The sequence below is a fragment of the Apteryx mantelli genome, chromosome 30, assembly GCF_036417845.1.
Source record: "Apteryx mantelli isolate bAptMan1 chromosome 30, bAptMan1.hap1, whole genome shotgun sequence".
Lineage (NCBI taxonomy): Eukaryota > Metazoa > Chordata > Aves > Apterygiformes > Apterygidae > Apteryx > Apteryx mantelli.
The window spans coordinates 3,698,676-3,723,825 of record NC_090007.1 but is presented as its reverse complement, the minus strand read 5'-3'; the positions used below and the strand labels follow the sequence as shown (position 1 = coordinate 3,723,825).

General features: G+C 45.7%; 1 protein-coding gene across 4 annotated transcripts in view; it reads left to right on the top strand.

Annotated features, from left to right (window-relative positions):
* The first annotated feature begins 22,765 nt into the window (after positions 1-22,765).
* Positions 22,766-25,150, top strand: part of RANBP3 (RAN binding protein 3) — a 45,245-nt gene continuing 42,860 nt past the window's right edge. For 3 of the 4 annotated variants that reach the window (XM_067313029.1, XM_067313028.1, XM_067313027.1), the window contains exon 1: positions 22,766-22,824. In XM_067313029.1, the coding sequence (XP_067169130.1) occupies positions 22,803-22,824 (22 nt within the window). In that variant the 5' untranslated portion in view covers positions 22,766-22,802. The remainder of the gene's footprint in view (positions 22,825-25,150) is intronic. The other variant, XM_067313031.1, reaches the window with a different exon arrangement.

Sequence of the window (25,150 nt, the reverse complement as noted above, 5' to 3'; positions counted from 1 at the left end):
ACATACCCTGTCCTTGGTAGCATCCTGGAGCTGATGTACGCAATATAACCAGCACAGGACCATGGTCTGGTTCCTCTCACTTCTCTCATCATCTAACCGTGCACAGCACTTTTGCGCCACACTGAAAGATAAACAAGAAAATGCTACTTCATGGAAATGGCCAAGTGCCATTTGTTGCCAGCAGACAGAACATCAGGACCACAGAGTTGTCTCAGTAGAGGTGGGGGTCTCAGTCAAGTTGATCCTTTGAGATACTGCTCTAGGACAGGGAAGGTCCTGGCCACTGACAGGATATGGCATTACAGGGACTCTGGCCCTGGTGTCTGTGGAGTCAGAGAAAGTAAATGCAAAGTCCAAGTGAAGACTTTTTGTGCCTTCTTGCCCTGCACTTAGTGCTCTCCTGAGACAGAGCATCAGCACTGTCAACCCCCCATTCCCTCTGCCTAAGTATAACACATTGACATGGCTTTCTGATGTGTCACGCCTGTTAACATGTCCAAGAGATGTCAGCTACATATCACATAACCAAAGCATAGGTAAAACCTGCATACACAACACAGCAGAGGACAGTTCCAGTCTCTCGTGGTGAATTCAAGCTCTGGGCTGGGACAGACCAACTTGTCACTACTCAGAACAAGTGAATGGGAGGCAATGATTCAAATGCTGGTGACTAGTACATCATTGTCCCACTATTGGTAATGTCTGTGTAGAACAGCACACAAGGGGTTAGTCTAATTAGTCAGCTTGACCCTTGAGACTGACAGAAGTCGGCCAAATTAGAAATGCCCACCACAAAGTCTCATTCAGGATAACCTGCCTCCTGGGACTGGGGGAAGAGTGGCAACAGGATCCCAAAGCAGCAACTGCTTAGTAGGGCATGTACTGTCACCCTGCTGCTCCCGGCATGGAGCCTGGCACCCCAAGCGTGCCTTGCTACTAAAGAGACAACACTGGAAAATCATGTCAAAGACCGGCAATTCCCCCCTTGACAACAGGCTTCCTCTTCCTTCTGCTAACACAACTTTTTTTTTTTCCTTCTGAAAGCCAGTGAGAGACTGTGAAATAATTAGCACTTTTGAGCCCACTGTTTCTCTTGTCTCCAAGGAAACTCTGCTAATATGTTCAACATCAAAACCAGCAGGATTTTCAAGGAGGGAAGCATCCACAGATAGCAGCAGGGAAGCAACCTAAGGGTAAAAAGAGGGAGGAATATGTGCAGGAGGAGAGGGTTTGAGGAAGAAGTTGGCACAAACTAGGTACGTATTTAGAGGCAAGGCAAGGGGCCACTGAGAAAACTGTACTAGTCTGTCCAAGGTGAACTCCCTTCTGGGATAAGAGCTGGGTCACCTAGTGAGAGGGCAGAAGTTAAATAGAGCATCCTTGTGTAGAGAGATGGAAGGAGCAATGCCTCAGAGGAAGGGATGTGCCAGGCTGTTCAGGGAAAGGCAGGCATGGCAGTGCTTTGCCCACAGAGCTCTGCTCAGTGGTCTGGCAACTGTAGTTAGCAGCAGTCAAGTCCTACCTACATCTGAGCAGTTCATGGCACTCCAGGAGTAGGAAGCTATAGTCCTTCCACCACCAGCTGAGTGAGACAGGCACTTCCCAGGGACCATTCAGGTCTCAGATGCCACCACTCCTGTCTCACTCTCCCCTATCATTAGCTCAGTGCCTGTGGTCAGGAGCATTGAATCCAGCCACTGTGCCATTAGCTGTTTTTTTTTCAGTGCTGCAGGACCAGGATAGATGGGGCTCACAGACTCCCTGGCTGGAGGCACCCTTGTGCCTCTTCCTGCAGGATCCTTTGCAGCCTGGCCTGTTGCTTGCCCTTGGGAAGGGCAGTGCACGCTGAAAGCAATGCAGCCGAAGTACCTACACTGAAAATTTCCATTCACCAACCCAACTGGGGTGAGCTCAGCCTTCTTTGTGTTGTTATTACAGCCCCTGGCAGGGCTTTCCACTCAGTGAAGGGCTAGGGAATGTTTCATGGCGGATTTCCATTTTCTTCTCAACACTTGGCAGCCGTCTCCCTCCAAGCCACTTCCTACCATGGGGATGGTTCTCCAGAAGCAGTCAGTTAGCCAGGACAGAGAGGAAATGGATCTGCCCAGGGTCAAGCTGTTGACCCATATCTGTGAGAAGGAACTGGTGGGGGGGCGGGGGGGAGGGAGGGGCAGCAATGGACTGAAATTTCAGCCCACCTAAACCCTACCATGACAAAGTTATCACCACCTGACCAATTGGTTCAGGGCCTAAGTCCAATACTGGGAGCACAAGCGCCTTTCTCCCCATAGCCCCCTATGCATACTTATGTCCTACAGTAAGACTCTCTCTCTCTAGCTGCCCACCAGGTATTTAGCCCAAACCCAGAACATACAGTCCCACTTTTCAAGCAATCCCTTCTGGGCAGTCCCCTATCCTAAAGAAGGGTGGAAGCGATCCCTGCTGCTCTCTCATGCATACACCCAAAGAAACCTTCTCCTGCTCTCCTCCTGTCCTGCTTTGGCCACTAGACCTGTCACCGCTCTTATTCATGCATTTGGATTTGCTGACAAAACCACTCACCTGGAGCAAATGTCGGTTGTCAAGCAGGCAGGACAGCAGGTCTCTTTGGTCTGAGAACTCTCCTAATTTCTTGGGGATTATTCTGAGTTGGTTTGTTCTTTAATTCTTAAGATCAAAGGCAGGATGCAGGATTTTCTCCTTAGAAAGGTACAGCATTAGCAGAGAGCTCTGAGCAGTACCTCCTGAGAGAAGAAAGGAAGACTGTAATATGCTCAAGATACATGGCAGTAGGGGATGGGGGAGTGGCATGGAGGAGGAGACTGAAAAGATCTTAGATGATTGCAGGAGACCAGAGGACACAAAGCATCTGTCACCATGATGCTGCATATAGTTCGTGCTGGATTTAACACTAACAGTGTTTTTGCATTTTCTTATCCCTCCTCACATAAACTGCAAAGAGAGTTAGTAGTAACAGAGAGCAGGACAGGCTGTCAGATGAGTTCAGGTCTCCTCCCCATCCCACTTCTGCCCCTCAGTCCATTGCTTTCCACAAGGCTGTCTTACATGCAGAAATTCACTCAGAGGCAACAGCTGGATGTCCTAAACAGGCAGGCCCTTCACTGTTCTGGTTGGTGCAAACAAGACTTGGAGGTCCAGATACACTTTTTGCTTTGTGCAGATGGGGGAGGATGTCTTTATGTGACTCAGTTGCTCATCTGTAAATGGAAGAAATAACACTGATCTTCCTATTGAAGGCTGCACCGGTATCGTGAGGTCTCAAGTCATGCTATGTCAAATAGGGACTGAAAACCCAAGCCCTATAACCTGCAAAGTTTCAGAGACTTTTGCAACAAAACGCATACTGGAATGGACTATACAAGAAGCTAATTTTTTTCTAAAATGATTGTCTCTGATTATGTGCCAGAGACTCCAATGTCCTGCCCGTACTACACACCCAAAACACACCTCTAGCAATGTGGCTGAGAGCCAGTCTTTCCATGGGGGGATAAGGGGGCAGATCATGGCAGTGCAGACACAGTGCAACTGACCTGTTCTTTGCTCCTTCAACCGGACCTGCAGCAATGGGCTGCAGGTGGATAGGTCTCAGAGAAAGGACATCTATTACAACTCCTTCCCCTGCTTCTCTAAGTGGCTTAGCCAACAGGTTTTCCTACAAAAGTGTACCTGACTTCCCTGTTAGCTGTCTGCTGGTGGCTCAGGTGATCTGTGGCAGTCAGAAGAGAGCTCATTGCATGGACAGTGCACTTCTGGCGCTACCCAGCGAGGGGCAGAACAAGCACTTGGCCGTCTCTCAGCAGCTGTGCAATGCTGAATCTACTTCATGAAGAAATGGTTGACTAATAGTGAAAAATTATCCTTTTCTACCTTCTGTGCCAGAAGTTCAGCTTGGCTGCTAGAACCTGTACTAATTCCTACCCATTTTCTTAAACCCCAAGTTAATACCCCTAGGCCTTCTTTAGCCATAAACCCACAGTGATTAACATCTTAAACCTTCTCTTTCACCAGCTTTACCCATTTTTCTCTGAGATTTGCACCTGTGGCTATTTCATCACACCTTCAGGTTATAAAATAGGATCCTGATGCTAGAACTGAACTGAAATTTCTATTACTAATGGCAGGCCCCATTCCTATGTAACTGTGTGAAAGCAGAGCTGAGCCTTTAGACAGGGAGCTGGAGGACTGGCTTTGACATCTGAAATACAACAGTAACATATGCAGTGCGTAAAGGCTGACTTTAGAGACTTCTGAGGTTTTCAAGACCTGAGCTAGAGGGCATTTGTAGCTTGGAGCATGAGTTTTAACAGTCTGAACCAGTGATGAGTTATGGCTTCAATCCAGGCTCTACCTAGCAGACAAAAACAAACTTCAAGATGGGTCCCCAAATTGCACTTGACTTCTGTGGTCCTTTGCATATTTAATTCTCAAAATATGAATAGGTCCACAAAGGGAGATGAGGGAACCACAGCCCATAATGCCAGCTGGCAGTTAGTTTGTGTATCCCCCCAGAAGAGTAGATTCAGATTTTACTCTCTGTCCTGAGTTGGCAGAGAAAGGAAGAGGTGAAATGAGCGGCCTGGACCTTGGATACAGAGCAGCAATCTAAAGCTACTGAGGAGGTAAAGAGCTCTGCTCCCTCCGGACAGAGTTGCCTGACACCCTGACATTCTGAAAAGCTCGGTTAGTCTGAACTGTTGAAAAAATGTTAGGGAGTATGCTGCAATGAATCATCCACCTTTCCTTTAATGAGAGTGCAGCAAGCCCAAGAGGAGGTGCCAACAGTCACAGGTGTGAGTGTGTGCACCACTGCCACCTGAACATGCTGACAACTGGGAGGATGTGCGTGACCGGTCCTTAGCTAGAGCTGTGATAGGAACATGGATGTTTTCTCCTGGGAGGGTAGAAAGCCATGGAGATATTCCCAATTGCTAATTGCCATGGGGAAAGATGTGTTTTTCCTGCATGGGAAGCAATCCTTCAATTCTTCCTTCCTTGGATTTTGCAGTTCTGTGGTCTGGCTCTCCTAGGTACAGTAACCTTAATTTGGGGGCTGGGATTAATTTTTTTAGCCTGCACTGCTCACTTGGCCCAGGGAGCAGAGTCCAATTATGCAGTTTTGTCCTTCATTCCAAGTTAGCAGAGTTCCTGCAAATGAATCTCCTCTGTGTTTCACAGAGCTGATCAAATAATGGCATTTCCTTCCTATGGGAAATGCCAATATTTCAACATTTATTTTTGTCATATCTTGGAACAAAGAGTCAAAATTACAACTCTTGGAACACATGAAGTTCAGAAAAACTTGAACAGAAATGTTAAGAAATGTTTTGTTTTGGATCAGACTGATGTAAATCTGCTTCTACTTGAGCTGTAATATTTCTTCATGTGAGTACCTTACGTGGTCATATTTCTCCTTGGTTGGATGGGCTATATCACTCATGACACACTCTGGTGTTCCCCTGTAACTCAGCTGCTATGGTCCACCATCCTAGATGCAGCCTGGAGAGTGAGCAAAGGCCAGGGAGAATAGAGCCAGAAGGGCTAAAAGAGAATGAGCATGTGATGCAATTCTAGCTGACAACACATTTTGGTTAGAATTTCTAACTGGACAGCAAACTATTTCAAACTATTTCACGACCTTTTCTAATGGCACTTCCATTTGAGAAGGAATCCCCTGCTCGCTCTCCTAAAGGTTCCCTGGCAGGAACTCACCCAAATTTGTCCAGCATGGCAATGGATGTGGAGAAGCCATTTGCTTTTCTTCTCTGGCCTAATCACCTCTGTCTGCTCCTTTTGCACCATGCTTTCCTAGTGGCACTACAAACTGTCCTGCCCAATGTATTGGAAAGAGGTTTGATTTGGCTTTCATGCCATAAATAAGTTCTTCCTAAAGATCATTTTTGGCCTGCCTTACTGTATTTTTACGTTTAACTCTACCCAATTTTGGCTATGCTTGGTGTGGCCTAACTTTCATAATTGTCATGCTTTCAGGTTTTGCAGCACTCTCTCTACTCACTGTTGCACTGTCTGTGTGCAGTAATTGAGTTCCAGCAAGGAAGCCGAAAGCCATCGGCTGCCTTGTTGGATATTAGTGCAGAGTTTGCATTCTTTGTTAAGTTGGCTGTAAAAAGCGCTTTTTTGCTTCTGTGACAGATCAGTCATAAAAAACAAAGAACCAGGGTGCTCTACTGTTCGGTGGTGTACTGGCATCTTGGTTATTAATCAACTCTTTAAATATACTCTGAGATATTTCTTTTTGTACTGGGCAGTTCTCTCATAGTCACTTGCTTGTAAGTTTTGGCAGCTGAGTTCCGGATGCGCCCAGTTGCCCTACTGCAACCTCATAAATGAATTCACAGCATTTAGAAGCAATTCTCAGGACCCTGACTTTATGCACCGTTTGAAGCACTATGAGACACATCCTGCCAGAATGACAGATGGCGACACCCCAAGAGACTGCCCTTAGAAAGAGATCATTTGCTATTGAAACTACCACATGCAAATTCGTTCAATGAAAGCATTTCCTGCCGTGCAGAAGGTTAGTGCTCAAAATTGTGAGCTATACAGCACAGGATAGATATGCCTTGCCACAGCTGCTCTGAGAGTAGAGAAGCCGGGGCGGATATGAAGTCTGGGCCTTTCTCTGTCCCTTTTTCTACACCTTTATTTCTGAAAACAGCTATCTGCCATAGCGAGAGGCAATCCAGACTGGTAGGCTAGCCGTATGTCCACAGTAGAGTGAAATGGATGTGACCTATTCTGCCTTCATCTTGTCCGATCTCCATTTCTTCTGAGTGATGCTTTTCAAATAGTGAGGCTCATATTTTAGGTGGCTTCTTCCATGTCCCAGGGTCTTTCCTGGGGATATTCACCTCCACATAGTCTTTCTCACTTTGCCCTTTCTCTGCCCTAGTCCCTCCCCAGCAGTTCTTTCCTGCTTCCTTTACCTGCTCCCCAGCCTTCCTGCTGCTATAGTTGGGTGACAATGGTAGGATCAAGAATGAACAGGGAAGAGGGAATCGCATCCAGGTTTCAATATAAGAGTTGGGCTCTAAGGAAACACAGGTTATTGGGCTGGAAGCAATTGCTCTGGAACAGTCTCTGACTTGAGTGATACGAGCAGTCCACATGGGGCCTGGCGCCAGAAAGGTGCAAGTTTTCTCTTCAGTGCAGGGAGATGTCATCCCACAGGACAGCATGGTTGCAGGAAGGCCAAAACTGAAATAACACTTGGGCTGAGAGGAAGCTGCAGAGCTGCAGGTAGGGTGTACCATTTTGTTTGACTGTATTTTTTATGTAGCCAAGCAATACAAAAATACTAAACGATATATCTTGGCAGCAGCAGCAGTCCACTGAACACTAATGAACACAATTATTGTTTGTTCTGAGCATGGTTCATTTCTGCAGATGAGACACTGTGATACAGCAACTTTGTGTACACCTTGCTCTATATTAACAGCCTGAAATGCCTGGACTGACAATTCATTACTTCAGGGGAAGGAAGACAGAGTCTTACATGGTATCCCAATGATAGCACGAGACTTTCTTTTTGTCATCCTATACTAGTGTGTTGTACAAACTAGGGAAGGTCAAAAAGCCTTACTGTTATTTCGAGTAACTTGGTCTGAAACTACTATAGGTTAAATCTGCCTTCTGTGAGCTGAGAAAACAGGATGGAAATACTTTACTTCTGCTGCTCTGATGATATACTTGTCCAAATTTAACTTGGCCCATTTTCTCTGGCGTTCTCCACATGGTATTCTATTGGCGTTTTGTTGTTCTCCATCAGCTCCCAACAGTGTAAATGTGTACATGTATTACAAGGGCAAAAGGGACCAGTTGGGATCTTCTACTTTGACCTCCTTTTCCAGGACAGGAATAGCCCTGTGTTAATTAATTTTCTTTTAAGTAGAATATACTATTTAGAAAAATTTCTGAACGTGCATTCCTCTTTTCTGGTAGTGATGAATTCACCACAGTTCCAGGCAAATTATATAAGTTTGGGTCTACCTGACCCTAGAAATTATGCATGACAATTAGGAAGATGCAGTCAGCTGCTGCTGTGGATGAGCTGAACTGAGCTTAATAATGTTAATACTGACATTGACACACCAAGAGGTGGTAGCTCAGCTTAACCAGTGTGGACTGACAACACTTATGCATACAGCACTCACAGACAGTCTCAGAGAACAAAGTACAAATGAGATCTGCTGTATGAAAAGCTTAGTCACAGTGGATGATCCTAAAGCAGTTACTGGGACAGCAGCACATCCAAGTTTCTTCCAAATGCCCCCCTCAAACCATTGCTTGGGTAGATTCATGTGGTTCCCACTCTCTTCCTCCCAAGTATGATCTTAGACTACAGACCTAAGTGCTATTGTGTTGACTTTTGGGGTCTGATTTTGCAATTTGCTTTTCATTAGGAATCTACACAGCTATCTGCTAGCTTTCTTGAAGGAGCATTCAAAACTACAGCACTTCTTCAGAGAAAGCAGAGGCCTAGAGCAATAGACAGTCTACACCCTTGGCTATCCTTCACTGAATAGTAAAATACCCTAAAACCAACTGCTTTGATGGACTAGACTTTGTCTTTCATTCCCACCCATTCCCTCTAGGAAAAGCATGCTCTACCTCTCTCTTCTCCAGAGACTTTTTCACTCTTTTTTATGACACCCTTCTGTCTTGTTTCTTAGGCTCCTAATCTGGGCAAAATTGTTTGACTTGGGATAGAGCCTCACTGTAATATCCCTGAGTGGAGAACTCAGAGGTTCCCAGATCCAGTGTCAGCAGGAATATCCAGATCTCCCCTGCTGTAGAACATCTCCCAGAAGCTGGATCAGAAAGATACAGAAACTTCTCTTAAGGATTGCAGGTGATATTAAATGCATCTCCTTTCCCTTCTGCCTTTGTAGGCAGGGAATGGTATCTTTTATAAAGGTTGTATTTAACTATCTTCTTATCTTTGGATCTTGTCCAGTCAGCAAGATCCCTGCCAGATCACACTTTTCTAGGTGTAAGTACCTTCACACAGCAATTAAGTCATTAAACCAGCTTTCACATTAACAGCTGAACAAGTTAAGGTTCATAAGCTTTCTCCCTCCTGCTGCATCCTTGACCACTTCGAAGTATTTCAGGTGAAAGCATAGCCTTCCCTTTGTAAAGTTCTCCAGAGCTGGTGCCTCAGACATAATTTCAGCCCGTAAGGTGCTACAGAAAGGTCTGCTGGGCATCCTCCACCTACTGAAACTGTATTGATTTGTTGTCTAGCTCTCCCTAGAAAACCCAGGAAGCACTGTGGGTGTACAGACATTATTGGGGTACGATTCACAAGGTCACCGTATGTGTGGAAGGCACTTGCTTTCCTTGCAGCCTGTCCCAGAATATAGCAAAACATTTTAAGAACAATCACACTGTATGAGAGCCCTTGTTCCTCTAACGAAACATCCTTGGTGATTTCTCAAACAGGGATTTTTTTCTTCCAATCCCAGTATCATGGATCTCAGTATCATGGACCATAAATCGGATGGGTGAAGTGGTGGCTCCAGATGCCTGTGGATGTCAGACTGAACACAGGCAGGCAAACAGGGCCCAGATCATTGCACAGAGAAGCTTTGAGTAGTACCGGCTGCACACTGTCAACAGAGGCAACTCAAACTGCTCATTAAAGAAGCTCATTAAAGAAACTGAGCCAAAGGGAAAGCACGTTCCCAGCTTATCAGGCCACCTCCTCTGTGAGCTCTCTGATCTACTTTTCCAGTGATTGTTCCTGACCTAGGGTAAGCCCCTGAGAAATCTCACAGCTCATAGCCTGCAGCAAACGGGCATCAGCAAGCAGCCACGTTGGGCTCGGGAGTGTGGCATACTCAGTCTGACTAACCAGCTGGAAAATTCCACTCCACCGCGGCAGACCATGGTGAAGCACTGGGGAAGCAGACCTTGCCAGCAATGTGTTTATCTGCTTGCTGGACTGCTGCTCTGCTTCACACCTGTGAATTGTGTCACATTTGCCAGGAAACTTGCACTAAGTGCTCAGCCCTCTTTTAGCAGTGTGATCAGAAGTAGCTATGAAACAGTATCCTGCCTCCTCTGCTGTTTTTATTATTTTCATTTTTTAGTGCTGCAGTCACTACACACTGACATGAAGAGCGAGGCTGCTGTTGACAGAACAGCGACAACAGCAGAACTGACTTCCCCTCCAGAACCTCCAGCTCTGGCCAAGCTGAGCACAAGACAGCAGTTTCTCTGATGCTTTCACTCCTTGCACCTCTGCTAAGAGATCGGCTACAGACATCCATCCTCCCCCCCTCCCTGAATTAAGCTGACACCTGCTAATCTGTGTGAAATTTGTCAAATAGCCATAACAGTCCCTTCATGTTTGAAGACTATCAAACGATGAACAATAAGGTAATACTAATAAATCGTTAGATTTATTATTTTTTGCTTCTACATCTGGCTGAGAATCTGAAAGCTTTCAGATGCTCCCAGCCCCCATCTCTCACTTTGGCTTATTTGTGCACATTTTTTTCCCCTTACTCTCTTTAACACTCACCCTCTTCCCTCTCCCTCCCCCCTCACACTCTTACCTTCTGGATTTGCAGATATGCTCAGTGTAGGTATGTCTAATGTCCTGTTATGTGTTAGGAAAAGCTTGCAAGTGTCTGGGCAGAAAGCCTTATGTTACAATGTCACTCAGGTCATCAGCCTACACCGGGTACTAACCAATGGGAATAAATCTCATGGGAATTAGATAGTTGGAAATCCTGGAAACTATGTTTCATGCTTTGAATGTACTACTGCTAGCTTCCTTTCAATACTACACAATGAAATAACACACCAGGCTTCTCAGAAACCTACAGATTTAAGCAGCAAATCAAGAAATAAAAGTTATTCCGACATTTTTCTGGAATATTCCTAAAATACGTGCAGTGTCTAGCCTCCTAGTGGACACCAGGCACCCAGCTGTTTCTGATCGGAGGAGGCACAAAGAAACTCAGAGTAAGTGTCTCCGCAATTACCCGAGGGACCGAATGTGCACCTTGCAGCAATAACGTGCTCTTGGTGCCGACAGAAGGGGAGCAAGGTGCAGGCAGGGAATGCTCTCAGGAGGATTTTACTTAGATACTCAGTAATAAGGTTATTTACTAAGGCTTCAATTCCAGGATATCCCTCTCCTTAGACAGGAATTTGACACAGACATAGTTTCATCGACATGTTTAAAGCATTGCCTCAAAAATGAATTTATGAGGGAGGTCTGTTAGCACTTTCCAGGTCAGCTAATTTAAAATGAGGTATTAGAAGAGGGACAGGAATTTAAAGAAGTGATGCTTGCACAGTCTAACCAACATTTCCAGGGATCTAGCACAGAAATGAATACTTCAATTCTAGTTAAACTAGGTATCTTGCATCCCAGAAAGAATTCGGATAGGAGTGGTAGACAATATAAAAGAGGAAGCTAGACACAGTCTAATATCCTACCTTTATTTATGTGAAGCCCAAAAGCAAAGACATTTCTTGAAGGTCAGAGGTGTGTTAGCTTCTGTTCAGGAAACCTGGATTTGGGTAAGTTTTGTAAGAAGAACAAATTATATTAGAGAGGGCCTGTATCCTCATCGCCCATGCCTACTCCAATGGGAAATGGAACAAAATCTCTGGAAACCAGAAAGAAGACAGTGTATTTCCTGGTCTTTGCAACTTTAACACCCTCCTGGATCAAGAGTCATGTCCAAATATAGGGCCTCCTATATGAATAACAAAGTTTTCATATAAAATTGAGTAGCATTCTGAATATTGCCTTTATACGGTTCTCATCATACCTTCACACTTTAGACCTGAAGCAAAGTCTGTGAAGGGTTTGTGAGGCAGGGAAGAGCATAGATTTGCTCAATGCCCATCTCTGCTTGCTCAGGCAAAGCTACCACAGCTACAAGCTCCCAACTGCAGAAAAAGCTGGACACCAGGCCTTCAAAAATTCCTAAAAGTCTTTCGAGGGCAGCAGTTATCCACAAGCCCCATAGAACATCACATCCATGGTGTGCTGTTTATTCCTTTTTGTGCCTGCAACTTATGCTGGCCTCAGTGTGTGGGGCCCAGCTCTTGTCCACCCAGCCCTAGGCAAGTGCCCTTTTTCAGTCTGGGCTGTGAGCCAGGGCCAGCATGTGCTTTTGTGGTGCACAGACATTTCTCTGGCTGAGCGTTATGCATGGATAACAGCAGGTCAAGAGCAGTTTGCTGGCAGGATTCAAACTCTACTAGCTTGCTGCAGGGAGATGTTAGGCAATAGCTGCCACTGGCGATATGCGTTGCTGGAGGTGAGTAGCAGAAAGGAGCTAATAGGCCTGAGGTCAGGTATGACGTAGAACATTGTATCTCTGAGAGCTGAGGGAGACAAAGCTTATCCTGGGGATAAAAGTAACTGCAACTGATAATAACGCTCTCTGATATTAATTATGCACCATTTGCAAAGTGAGAGCTGAGGGGGCCCTTCTCAGAGCACACAGCCATGCACAAGGATACCCAGGTGAGGCCACATGAGCTCCTTCTCGAACCTTGAACACTACAGGCATGGCCTGCAGCACCACAACCGCGCTGGCACCGTGCTCACTATAACATACCCTCTGGGCCAGGCCAATGCGGCTGCACAGCTGCTCACCAAATGGCTGCATCTGCATGGTGTTGCATGGCATCCTGCAGACACACTGGCTTACTGGGAATGCGCTCCTGGATTTCTGAAGTTACCATGCACTGTGTGGTGCATAGATGTCCCACATCCAATGTATTAGGATGTTGCTTATTTTTCTTTCAAGAGATTTACCACATACTGTCTACAGATACTGCTACAGAATCACGGGACATCACCGCTTGGAGGAGGAAATTGGGCAAGATACAAACAAATCCTCAATTTGGAAGCCCTGCTGCATGATTGTGCAACACACTGAGCTGGCTAGCGCAAATAATCATGAATTTCCAAAATCTTGTATTATTAAGTGAGAGATTAAGGCCTAAAATGTGCTTTTATACAATATATTCTTCAAGAGATTCATCAGATAGTAAAGAAGCAAGTGGAGAAAGAAATGTAGGAGCTAAAGATGACTCAAATATTACCCAACCTCAAAATAAAACTGATAAATTCATATGAGAAACACATATACTTACTTATTTGGCAGTTAGACCCGGACATTCAGTTCTCATTTCCTTTTAAGCTGTAATTGACTGGTTAAATCCCCCATAATATCTCACTAGAAAAAAGTGTATATGTATTGCAAAACGTTCACATGGTAACTGACACTTCTATAAAGCACCTCATGCCCATGGCCTTGTGCAGTTAGTCCACACAAGCTGGCGTGTCTGACACACGGGGGAATGTGCATGGCTCGATTGCCCTGAAAGTGTTGTACATTCACAGCGTTCCTGCACTTCTCCAGAAACCCCAGGTTTGATCGCAGTATGTGTGCTATGTTTATTTAGGCTCCATTTATTCAATCTATGAAGAAAAGCTTAAGAGATGGCTTGACAATAGTCAAGTGCCATAAAATGAGATTGAAGAGAAGGCACATTAAAAGAAATGCAGAATAAAATTCTACAGTTGGGAGTTTAAGCTAGACATATTCAAACAAGATGCAGATATGTTCTAATTCAGTCATGAAGCTCACTGCAGAAAGGCTTTCAGTAACGGGGCTGCTCAGGGACAGAACTCCAGAACTTCCAACCTCAACCATTCTGTGATTCTGTGATTCTGTGATTCTGTGATTCTGAGTGCATTTTGGGTAGCACCAGGAAGGCATGCGAGAAGCCTGTGCTGACCTGTAGCTGCCCAGGAGGGCTCCAGAGAGGGGTCAGGGCTGGGTTGCTGTAGCTGCTGGCCAACATAGATACAGTGCCCTGCTCAGCACAGCCGGGGGCTAGATGCTTATCCTGAGCTGGAGTCAGAGCTGAACATGCAGGGCCCCTCTGCAGATGTGTTTAGCCAAAGGTCTGTTTGTCTGTGAGCTTCATGCTGAGGTCCTGCTTAGTTCAGATATTTCTCCGACACCTGAAGTTTAGGAAGGTGCCATTTAGAATAATGAATGGAATTCACATAATCAGAGATTTCCAAAGTCTCTGACAGGAAGAAAACTTTCTAAATGCCTAATCACAACACTGTTGTGGTAAAAGTCATGATGGCTGATAACCCCAACCTCATAGAAACATCAGCACCACATCCTCAAGCTTTTATTTCCTCCTTAATATACACTACGGCTTTGAATGTTCACAGTCTATACTTCTAATTGTACCAACTGTTTTAGATGCTATTTTTAAATGCTAGGTTTTGATGCTGACAGGCCTTGACTGCTTTTATTACAGAAAAAAATGTTCCAGACTGCTGAGGAATCTTTAAAAAGATCATGGAGGTAAAGAAGACAGAAGAAGAGACCAAAGGTGTTAACTGTTTGCAGGTGTATCTGCAAACTTTTTTGTTAAATCATTTCTCTTCCCTTGAAGAGCCTCCCTTCTGCTATACAGCCATTGCAGACTTGAACCCATGCACTAGGTGCCTCCAGATTTATGGCCTTTCTTTTGTGGCCTAGTGCAGCACCTCTAAATTTAGGTGGGCTGAAATCCTGTCATCTGACACTAGAGCACAGGGTACCTCTAGAGGAGCTAGTCCTTTAGGGATGATTGACAAAAAGGTGAGAATGCAGTGAATCGGGACATTATATGAGTAAAACCAAAACCAAGGAAGTGAAAACTTTGAGTAAGATACTGTGAAAAATGAAGTGCCTGCTTTCCCCATCTAGTGGGGAAAGGAAGGAGGCTCCTGTAAAAATCAGCTGCTGGTCTCTGGAGACTGGGGCTGTATCTGTATGAATGTGCCTTTGGGAGAGAACTCTAGGATCACACACCACAAATGTGCCTCCAGATCTATGTGTTTTTGCACTTTGATCCTACTCAGATGGACAGGCTGTTCTAGTCATAATAGTCCACTTTCTTTTCCCTTCTACTTGCACAGCTAATTTCAGACAGTCATTTAAGAATAGAAGAGATCAAATATATCACAGAATCATAGAAAGATGTAGGTTGGGCAGGACATCTGGAGGTTTGTAGTCTAACCTCTTCATTGGAACAAGGCTGCCTTTAAAGTTAGATCAGGTTGCTCAGGGCCTGGTCCAGTCAAATTTGAAAATATCCAAGCATAGAGATTCACCACCTCACTGGTCTGTGTCCTCATACTGCATCACTGTCCTGGGAAAGCACTGCAAGAAAACAAAGTCCTGGAAAAAAATTACCCTCCAGCCCTGTCATAGAATGGGTGCAAAATTGCAGTTTGCAAGGCTTTTTGCTCACCCGCTATGCTAGTTCTGTGCTGGATGCAGAGGAAGGTGCTGTTTGCACATCAGCCTGTTCTGTGCCAAGGTCCAAACTGCCAGGGGCTCCCAGCAGTGTAGGGATGTCAGTGATATTTCTAAGCCTTCTAGTTCTGTCCCTGAGCAGCCCCATTACTGAAAGCCTTTCTCACAGTTTCAGCCCCAGTTGTTCTGTCGGACGCACCCAGAGCTATGAGAACCACCGACATGTCGATTTGAGCTCTGGACCAGTGTGTCCAGAGAGTGAAAGCTCAAGGGCTGGACTCAAATTTCAAGTGAATTAGAGATGTGAACTAAAGACTACAAATCCTTCTAAGGCATTTCTTTGTGTTTGTGAGTGGGCTTTCTGGCACTTTGCTGGAAGTGAACCACATTTTGAAGTGACTCATCTTGCTTCCTCTGGAACAAAGCACCAGCTCTTCCCAGATGGGCTGCTTCAGTGATCCCCTCATGGCATTTCTAGGATGGTACCTGCAGGTCTTGTGTTCTGGTACATCCTTTCAGCCCCTCATGCCAAGCATGAGACTCACTGTTCTCAGAGCCTAAGAAGCTTCCTTCCTGTTATCCTAGACCACCACCTAGTGGGTGCTGGCAATCATATCAGACATGGCCAGTGGAGACCAAGTTGCTGTTGTGAGCTGACCCAAGAGCAATGCCCAGATGAGCAGGGTTATGTGCCAGGAGGAAGCTGGACAGCACCACACAAGTCTAAGAAGATGCAAGCTGCTTCTTGGCATGCCAAAGATGCCAACAGTTTGGTGCAGCTGCCCCTCCAGTGCTGAGCTGCACCTTAGTATTGGGAGGCAGTGCTCTGGAGAGCCTTGAGAGATTTCTTCCTCCAAGCCAGGAACAGGATGACAGCCTGGCCTTCACCTCTCCTGCCTGGTCTGCTCCCGCTCCAGAGAGAAGGGGCTTTAGGAAGGGCAAGTACCCTGCCTGTGTGACCCCTGTTCCCTCTCTACCACTAGCCTTTCAGAGACCTGGCATGGCTGACAAGCCATGCAGGACATGAGGAACACAAATCAGGTGGGGAATGGGTCTGGCATGGCAGCAGCAGTCTCTGCCAATAAGTCTCCTACAGCTCTTGCTGCAGATGTGCAGCAGAGCTTGGCAATCCCTTCTGCATTGCCACTACACATCCCCACTTCCCTCACTGTTGGGGCATGGCTTGGCATTGTGTCTAATGCAGAAGGGTGGCATTGGCTGGCACCTGGCTATGGCCATGCCCATGCAGAGCAGGAGGACATGGTACCACCTTCAAAACCAGAACAATGAGTCCGACCCTTCCATGCATTGCAGCAGCAAGAGCCACAAGTGCCAGCAGTGAGCTTCATCATCTTCCCACTGCCCACCACATATGAAGTAGTGCAACAACACCTAGCAACCACAGCTCTCGGCTCTGTCTGCCTCTGTGGTAGTATTTTCTGGCTGAACTGACGGGCTCTGAGGATTGTGATCAGTGGTACAAAGACAAGTCACTAGTAGTGTCCCCCAAGGGTCAATACTGGAGCCAATACTGTTTAACATCTTCATTAATGACCCTTCATTAATGACTTGGATGATGGGACCAAATGCACCCCCTGCAAGTTCGCAGATGACTGAAAACTGGAATGAGTGGCTGATACACCAGATGATTGAACTGCTATTCAGAGGGACCTTGACAGGGTGGAGAGATGGGCAGAGAGGAACCTCATGAAGATCAACAAAGGGAAGTGCCAAGTCCTGCACCTAGGGAGGAATAACCCCATGCACCAGTACAGGCTGGGGGCTGATCTACTGGAAAGCAGCTCTGTGAAGAAGGATCTGGGGGTCCGGGTGGACACCAAGTTGACCATGAGCCAGCAACGTGCCCTTGTGGCCAAAAAGGCCAATGGTATGGTGGGCTGCATTAGGAGGAGCACTGCTAGCAGGACTGGCAATCTATCTTGAATTTAAAAAACTCTTTTATCTGTAGATTGTAGTTCATAAAATCTTACTAAGCTGCTTATAGTCTTAGGCCAGTCAATTTTGATATGATGTCAGATAGGCAGCCAGTTGTCCAGGAGAGATTGATTTGTACCTTTCAACCTTCAAATTTCAATCAGAGCATCACCTCAGTGATGTTTTTCTTCATGGGGGACAGGACCACTCTTAGCACAATGGCTTCCCACAGTATACCAGCATAGGCAGTAGGGTCTACTGCTTTGAGACATAACAGGTATTTCCCCACAGTATTAGGTGCCCAAGTATTAGTTTTCAGTGACAGACCACTGCCTTTACAGTTGCAGGTGCTTTGAAATCAGGCCAACAGATGTGTTTTCTTTATTGTTATATCTTGCAGCAAGTAAATGCTTGTAAATCTGTGGCTCAGCAGCCCTATTCAATAACCCAATGTCATTAGCACAGCAGTTTCCGGCTGAGAGTCACAATGCCACAGGAGGTCTCAGCAGTCACAAGTGAAATCAGGACTCTAATGAAACATCATTCTGAAGTGGGTCCAGAAGACCCACAGAAATGGTGCTGGCAGCTGAGAAGGCCTGTGAACTGCTGCCATTCACTGTGACTTTGGCATAAACCCATGCTGCTGCTGAAAAGGGCAGTCCTTCCTGGAGTCGCTTGTTCCCACCAGCTCCCATGTGCCATGAGGAATCAACCCTCTGAAAAATAATCCCATCACAGCAGAGAGACAAGTTAAAAAAATAGGTTTTCAGCTGGATCAGTTCCAGCCAAACCTGACTTGTACAGAGTCCTGGATATGCTTCTCAAATCATAATGGTGACTATATCTCTGAGAATCATAGAAGTGCTGGTACAAGGGATCTCTGGAGGACTCTAGTACAATTTCCTGCTTTGAACCAGGTCTACCACCAACACTAGACAAAGTGGTGCATCTTCTGACCTACATGGTGTGTACATCTAGTGACTACCTTGTTGTCCATGGCACTAGTAGTGACGTAGAGTTGGATATGGGTGATCAAGATTACCTGTGGTGCTGTCTTCACTCTAGAGATTCTGTTTCTTTAGCTGTGGTTGAAAGCTTACACCTATGGATCAAAATTGCAAGTGATATTGTTACTATCATGCTAAGAAGCACAACACTGTATAAATCCTTCAAGGACTGAGCTCCTCAAATTACAAAGTCTCAGAAGCAGAAAGCCTTCAAATAGGGATTTCTTTTCTTCCTTTTTTTTTCTTTTTTTTTTTGAGAGCTCTGCCATGGAAAAATATTTAATTTGTCAAAGTCATAGTGACTTTTAGGCCATGTCCCTTTAGAAATGCTGACCTAACAATACTACTAATCAGAAGGCAAGGCATTTATAGTATCTTAATGGCATGTACCCAAAATAGATTCCAGTTATATCAGCAAGTTGACAGGCTCACAGGGTACAGATAACTCTTGTAATTAATTTCTAAAAGTCACAGGAACCGTAAAGTTGGTGTGGGTGGAGTTTACTTTTATTGAAATAATGAAGTGCCAGAATCACATTTATGCTTGTATTATTCTAGATTTACTTTACAGTAAATTAAATCAGAATCTGGCCTCCAAACTCTGATAGGATAAAAATGATAATTTTCCTCTCTTATGTTAACGATGCCAGAGAAGTTTGGACTCTAATTAGAACATGATTAGAGAACACACTGTGACCTGCTGGCTTTGAAAGTCTAGTGAGTATAACTTTATGGGGTACATTTCTTGCTAAATCACTTCCCTTAACTAGGTCACACCACCCACTATGCTACTATCATATATTCATTAGAGAAGCACAGTACAGTGGTGCCTATAATTAATGTTGCCCGACATTTCTATGATAAGAGCATGTTTGTAGTTGCTTCTAGGTTTAACAGACTTTAATGCTCTGAACTAAAATTTTCCATGATGGATATCTGCATCAGAATGAGGGTTTAAGTTCAAAATGTAATTATTATTTTTTAGATACTCATATAATGGGTAATTATTATCACTCCTTTTCAATATGAGTGTTTTGCTGAGTTTGTAGGACATGTCTGCTTTGGGACAGGGACTTAATTCCATGAAAATTGGAGCTAACTCAGCTACATTATATATTCCTGAAAATTATGGTTCTCATGTTATTAGAAACGTGTTAAACTTTTCAGCTAAATTCTCTGGAAATTGTCTGCACGAAACATGATCCAGTTCCCCATTGGAGGGGTACAGCCAAGTTCTAGGCCCACACAGATAGACTTAGGCTGTCATTTGGACCTCACAAAGCTGCCAGCACTACTGCCTAGTTCTGTAAGCTGTCAGAGGACATGCACAAAATAACATCTTACAAATCTGTTCAAAGTCTTAGGCGAAGATCAGAGGAAATGATAAAATCAGCTTTAAGTTAGCTGTGATCAAATCAAAAATGCTGCAGCCTAATGACCAAAGTTTCTGCTCTAGCATAAACTGATCTTGTGGATAAAATTCAGGTATTTTTCCTAGGGCTGATTCTGATCTAGCACTATTGGTGTCTTCCATCGGCTCACCCTGGCAACAGGTATTCAGAAACCTGTCCTAAAGGACTTTCTGCCAGCTTACTCCTTGCTTTTGGTCTTCCCACTCTAAGATTCCAGTACTTGCGCCCTGTTTTGTATGTAGTCTCAGGCCACCTACTGTCCTATTCACTTACACACTTGCTGGGTGTTTTCTTGACTGTTGTTATTTTTTTTTGAGTCCATATCAGTCACTTATTTCATTCAGATACTTTTAACAGAAAACCTTCGCTTTCAAATAGAGGTATCTTGTCATCTTTTCTGAGTGATAAAGTTAGCCCTATTACTTTCCAAGCTGAGAGAGCTCCTAAGGTATCTCTGAGAGTTATATTCATAATCCAAATAATACTTCCTAACAAATAACACACAGTGAATTTAATTATGACAATCCAGATAGGAAACAAATAAAATATTTTCACTTGAAAAGGAATCCTAATCTCCATGTTGCAAAAATTCCATTAAAATGGAAGAAGAGGTGAAGAAACAGAATGCAACATTTGGGAAGGATTTGCATTTATCACAGGAACTTCATAAAATTGGACTGGCAGTACCTCTGAGGTCCCCATTTGCAGTTTCACTGGATTGTCTCACTTTCTGCATCTCCTTCACAAGAACTAAAGCTCTCTTGGCTCTTGGGTTTACTCCAGCCATAGGGGGTAGAGCATTACCTCTATAAAAAGAAATGTGTTTGTCATCTTTTCCATCCATTAGCGATGGAAAAGGCCTCAAGTTTAATGCATGTTTAGTTGCTACAGAGAGTCCACATGTGAAGTCAGTGCTATTCCTCCGCTAAATATCCCACTCATGAGGAACAGATTTTATTTTCTGTGAAGGAGAAAGTCAAAAGTCACACTTAGTCCCTGAGGAACTCCATCTTCTGTACATCCCAATCACCCTTATTCTTGGCTTAGCCACAGATTTTCCTTGGAGATTCTTAGTGGTTTGGAAAGCATAATGAATTCCAGAAACTTTTGCCTGGGTGGTCCGTGGTCTGTCATTTCAGCTTTGGCATGGCTGAGTGCAGCTGCAGCTTTACCCTTCAGAGCTGCCTCCCACAGAATCCCACCTACCGATTCCCTGAATAACCCCAAATCTGTTCTTCTTAAGTCAGGATCTGTACTCTGCTACTTGCCTTCTTCACTCCCCTCAGGATCTTGAATGCTACTATTTCATGGTTGCTACAGCCAACACTGCCATTAATTATCAAATCCCCAAACAATTCTTCCTTGGTCGTGAATACTGGATCCAGAAGAACATCTAGTCCAACAAGATGGCCCATACAGCAAGTGTGTTAAGAAGTTATCCCTAACACACTTCAGAAACAACCTGGATTGCTTGTGTCCACTGTATTGTCCACTCAGCAGATAATGCAGCTCCCACCAGTAACCATACAGCTCCAAATAGTATTGTCCAACCTTCAGAAAAGTTTCCCTAAATGCTAACACTTACTACTGCTTTAAAGATGGGTATCTGTTATCTTTTTTAATTTAAATTAGTGCCAGTCATTTATTCTTACTAACTTTTGCCAGTTCTGCTCTCATCTGCTGCCATATTCCTGACAAAAATTCTCCTAGCAGCAAAACCACATATTCTCCTAGCAGCAAAACCTGGTACTTGCATGACTGATCAAGGGCCTGGCCCTCAGATTCTATTCTGTGCTCTTGTGATGGTTTGTGAGTGATATATTCTAATGACAGAGCACTGTGCATTTTGGTTTTATAGTGTGCCATTGAGCTTTTCCTTAAAGCAATCACTAAGGGTAGGACTTACATCACATAATTCTAGGTGTCTACCTCCGAGCTATTTGCTGTTGGCTCCCTTTCTAGTGAGTAGAGGCCTAGTCAATGCAGTCGGCAGAGATGAGGTGCACTGGCCAAAGAAGCCAACAAAATATGGGGCACCAACAAGAAGAGCATTGAGAACACAACAGAATGCAGCTAAATAATACTGTATCTATACTATATATGTATGTATATATATACCATATATATATATTATACTGTATCAATTTGTGGCTATATAAAACCTTGGTGCATGTACATTTTGAGTAGTGTGTACAGTTCTGGTCTCTACATCTCAAGGGGGAGGCAGTGGAGTTTGGTCACAGAGAATATCAGAAAATTGATCTAGGGGGTGGAGCAGCTTATAAGGTGAAACTAAAATGCTTTGAATTCTTCAGTTTGGAGAAAAGGCTGGGGAAGATATGGTCAAGGCTGGTACAATCACAAAGTAGCTCGCTGAACGCAGAATTATTGTCCAGTTAAATTCCACAAGACAACAACTGCACAGCACTAATGAAAGCAGTAAATGGAAAGTAATGAAAAGAGATCGGTTTAACTCAGGTAGTGAAATTCTGGATCCTGCAGCCATTGGAGGCTCTGGTGGCTGACAGGAGGGCACAGCAAAGTAGGAAGGAGAAAGAACGACAGACAACAGGTCCGAAAGGCCCCAATCCAGTGACTGCAGATGCTGGAGGACAACAAGGGGAGCGGGCTGAAGAGAGTAACCAGGCTCCAGGCAGTGACCTGTAGCCACTGTGGGGCCCTCGGCCAATCTAGCCGGCCGGGTCTGACCCAGCCGGCCCGGCGCACACCGCTCCCCGGAGCCCGGCCGACGCCAGAGGCCTGCGCCGCGGCGAGGCGGGCGCCTCCTGTCAGCACGGCGGCGACCCCCGCTCGCGCCCCTCGACCACCCGAAGCCCCGCCCCGCCCCGCCCCTGCAGGCCTCCCCGGGGGCGTGCCCCTGCGCACGCGCGGCAGGCACCCCACGCGCCGGGGCAGCCGCGCGCGCCGCTCCCAGCACCCACGTGAGCACCCCTCCTGCCGGGCCGCCGGCGCTGGCCGCTCGCACATGCGCGGTGGCTCAAGGGAGCAGTTGTTCCTTCGCGCATGCGCCGCCCCGCCGGGCCCCCTGTAAGTGGAGGCCGTCCGGCTGCGCGATGCATTGTGGGCGTGATTGAGGAAGTAAAATGGCGGACCTAGCGAACGAAGGTAGGGGGACGCTGGCGGTGCGCAGGGCTGCCGGCCGCGGCCGTTGTCGGCTCGCTCTCCGGGCGGCGGCGGCACTGACGCCGAGCCGGCCGAGCCTGTCCCTGCCATCCGGTCTCAGAGGAGCGGCCAGGCGCGGGCCCGCCCTCGGAAGCGCCCCCCTTCCCGCGGCCTCTCCGCGCCCCGGCGCCTCCGGGGCGAGCGGCCGGACAAAGGGAGCGCCCGGCCGCAGCGGCGGAGCCGCCGCGCTCCTCCTCGGCCTTGCTCTGCCCCGCGCCGTAGCGCCCGCGGGGCCCGCGGCCCGCCGGGGCGGGCGTCCTCGCCGCCGCGGGGGCTCGGGGGAGGCCGCCGGCGCGGGAGCGGCGGCCTCGGGCAGCGCTGGCAAGTGCCTCCCCGCCGGGCGGCGGTGCCGGGCCGGCCCCGGGGGCGGCCGGTCCCCGCTGCCGCGCTCCCTGCGCGCAGAAAACGTGCCCCGCTGCCCCCGCAGCGCTCGCCCGCCCTCCGGGGGAGGGTCGAGTCTCCGCGCGAAGGAGCGACCGCCGGTGCCCGAGTGTGGCGGTGAGCACTGGTGCTCGCCTTGCCCGGCGGAGTCGGCGGCCTCTTCGTGTCTTTCCTTTTCTAGTTGCTCCTCGGGGTCATCGTCCGTAACTTTTGGACTGTTGTAAATCTTTCCTTAACTCCCACTCGTGTTAATTCTGCCTCTAGCAAAGGGAAACTGTTACGGAAAACTAGGTTAAGTCTAATTTTTTTTTTGTATAGTTTAAAACCTCTCTATGTAAAGAAATAGGGCTTTTATTTTTCTCTGAAAGGTGTTAGGGAAATATGGGCTGTATCAGTGTAGGGTTTGGCTATGCTGCTCCAAGGTAGATGGTGTGTAGAATGCTGTTTAACTGATGCGGCATGTCAACAGATTGCCTTTGAGAATGAGTAACTTCCCTGGAAATCTCAGTAAGCACAAGTTCACCCCCAGTGATCTATGTTGTTCTTCATCATCCTTCTCAGGCTAATGAAGGAGGGAAAATACATTCAAGGAGGAGAATGAAAATGTGAATGATGAGCCCCTTCTTTTGAGAGCATTTCTGACACCTGAACAGTGACTCTGATGTTAACATGAAACAATAGAATGTAAACATCTATTGTAGGTATAAATTTTGAAGATGAATCCTTCAAACAGCTAACTACACAATTGCGTTTAGATTATTTGACAAATCCTGGGATAAAATATGTCTTTGACTGTTGGTTCCCAAACTGAAGTTGAGCCATCAGTGCTCAGACAGTCATGGTAATTGGTTTCAAGAACAGTAGTAAACAGTCAAATTGGTAGTGATTCTTGGTGAGAAACTTGATGGCAGTATATCAGACCTTTGATAATAAGCTTTGATGGCCTGTTGGGTTCTTTTAGCACCAGAACTTTGCAAATGACTATCTGAAGTCATGCAAGCTCTTCACTTTAACTCCCAAGTCTAATTCTAAAGATAAACATTAAGCTCAAAGGTGAATTCCAAATTACCAATGTTTATTATGTATTTTCATGCAGACTTGCCATGGTTTCTATTCTTACCTCTCTATCTTTCTGCAGAAAAAAAGTTGTACACTTTCTCTGGAGGAAAAAAAAGTGTGATCCTTACTTTTTGGACTTCCTTTTTCTCTTTGGACCCTTCCTTGACTCCGGTGACTTCACTCACCTGCTAATCTCTTTAGTTTGTGCATGCATCTCCTGCAGTTGTCATCTTCATTCCCCACTGTTCTGTTTCTTCTTGCCATGAGAAAGTGAGAAAGTTCCTTAAGATTAAGCAAGATCAGTTTGCTTCTGAACTGTTGTCTTTTCTGCTCTTTCTGGCATCACTGAGTTCACTGCCTGGTTGGTGTTAGTTTTCTTTCCTCCAAATCCATTTTGGATTTATCTGTTCTTTGTATACCACTGCAAGTATATGTACTTTATGGAATTGGCATCCTTCTGCTGAAAAGTTATTGGCTTCCATAATCTTCCTACTTTTCCCATTTGCAGTCTCTGACATTGCAATGATGTTTTCAGGTGACTTTGATTGTTCTCTCCTTGTTCTTAAACATATTTGTCTGTCAACTTTAGATAGTCCCAGTATTGTAGGTGAAATATTCATTTCCTGTGCCTGGGTATTTTCATTTGAAAACATGAAATGACTGTTTCTGTACAGATAATTCTTTGATCTTCTACTCTGTATTGGTCTTTTCCTGTTTAAAGTATTTGACAGCTAAATGTTCATAGGAGACGAATGAAGCAAGGTTAAAACAGAGCTCTTAATCTCCCTCAATCTTGATCAGTCCATATAACAGCACTGTCTTGATCATG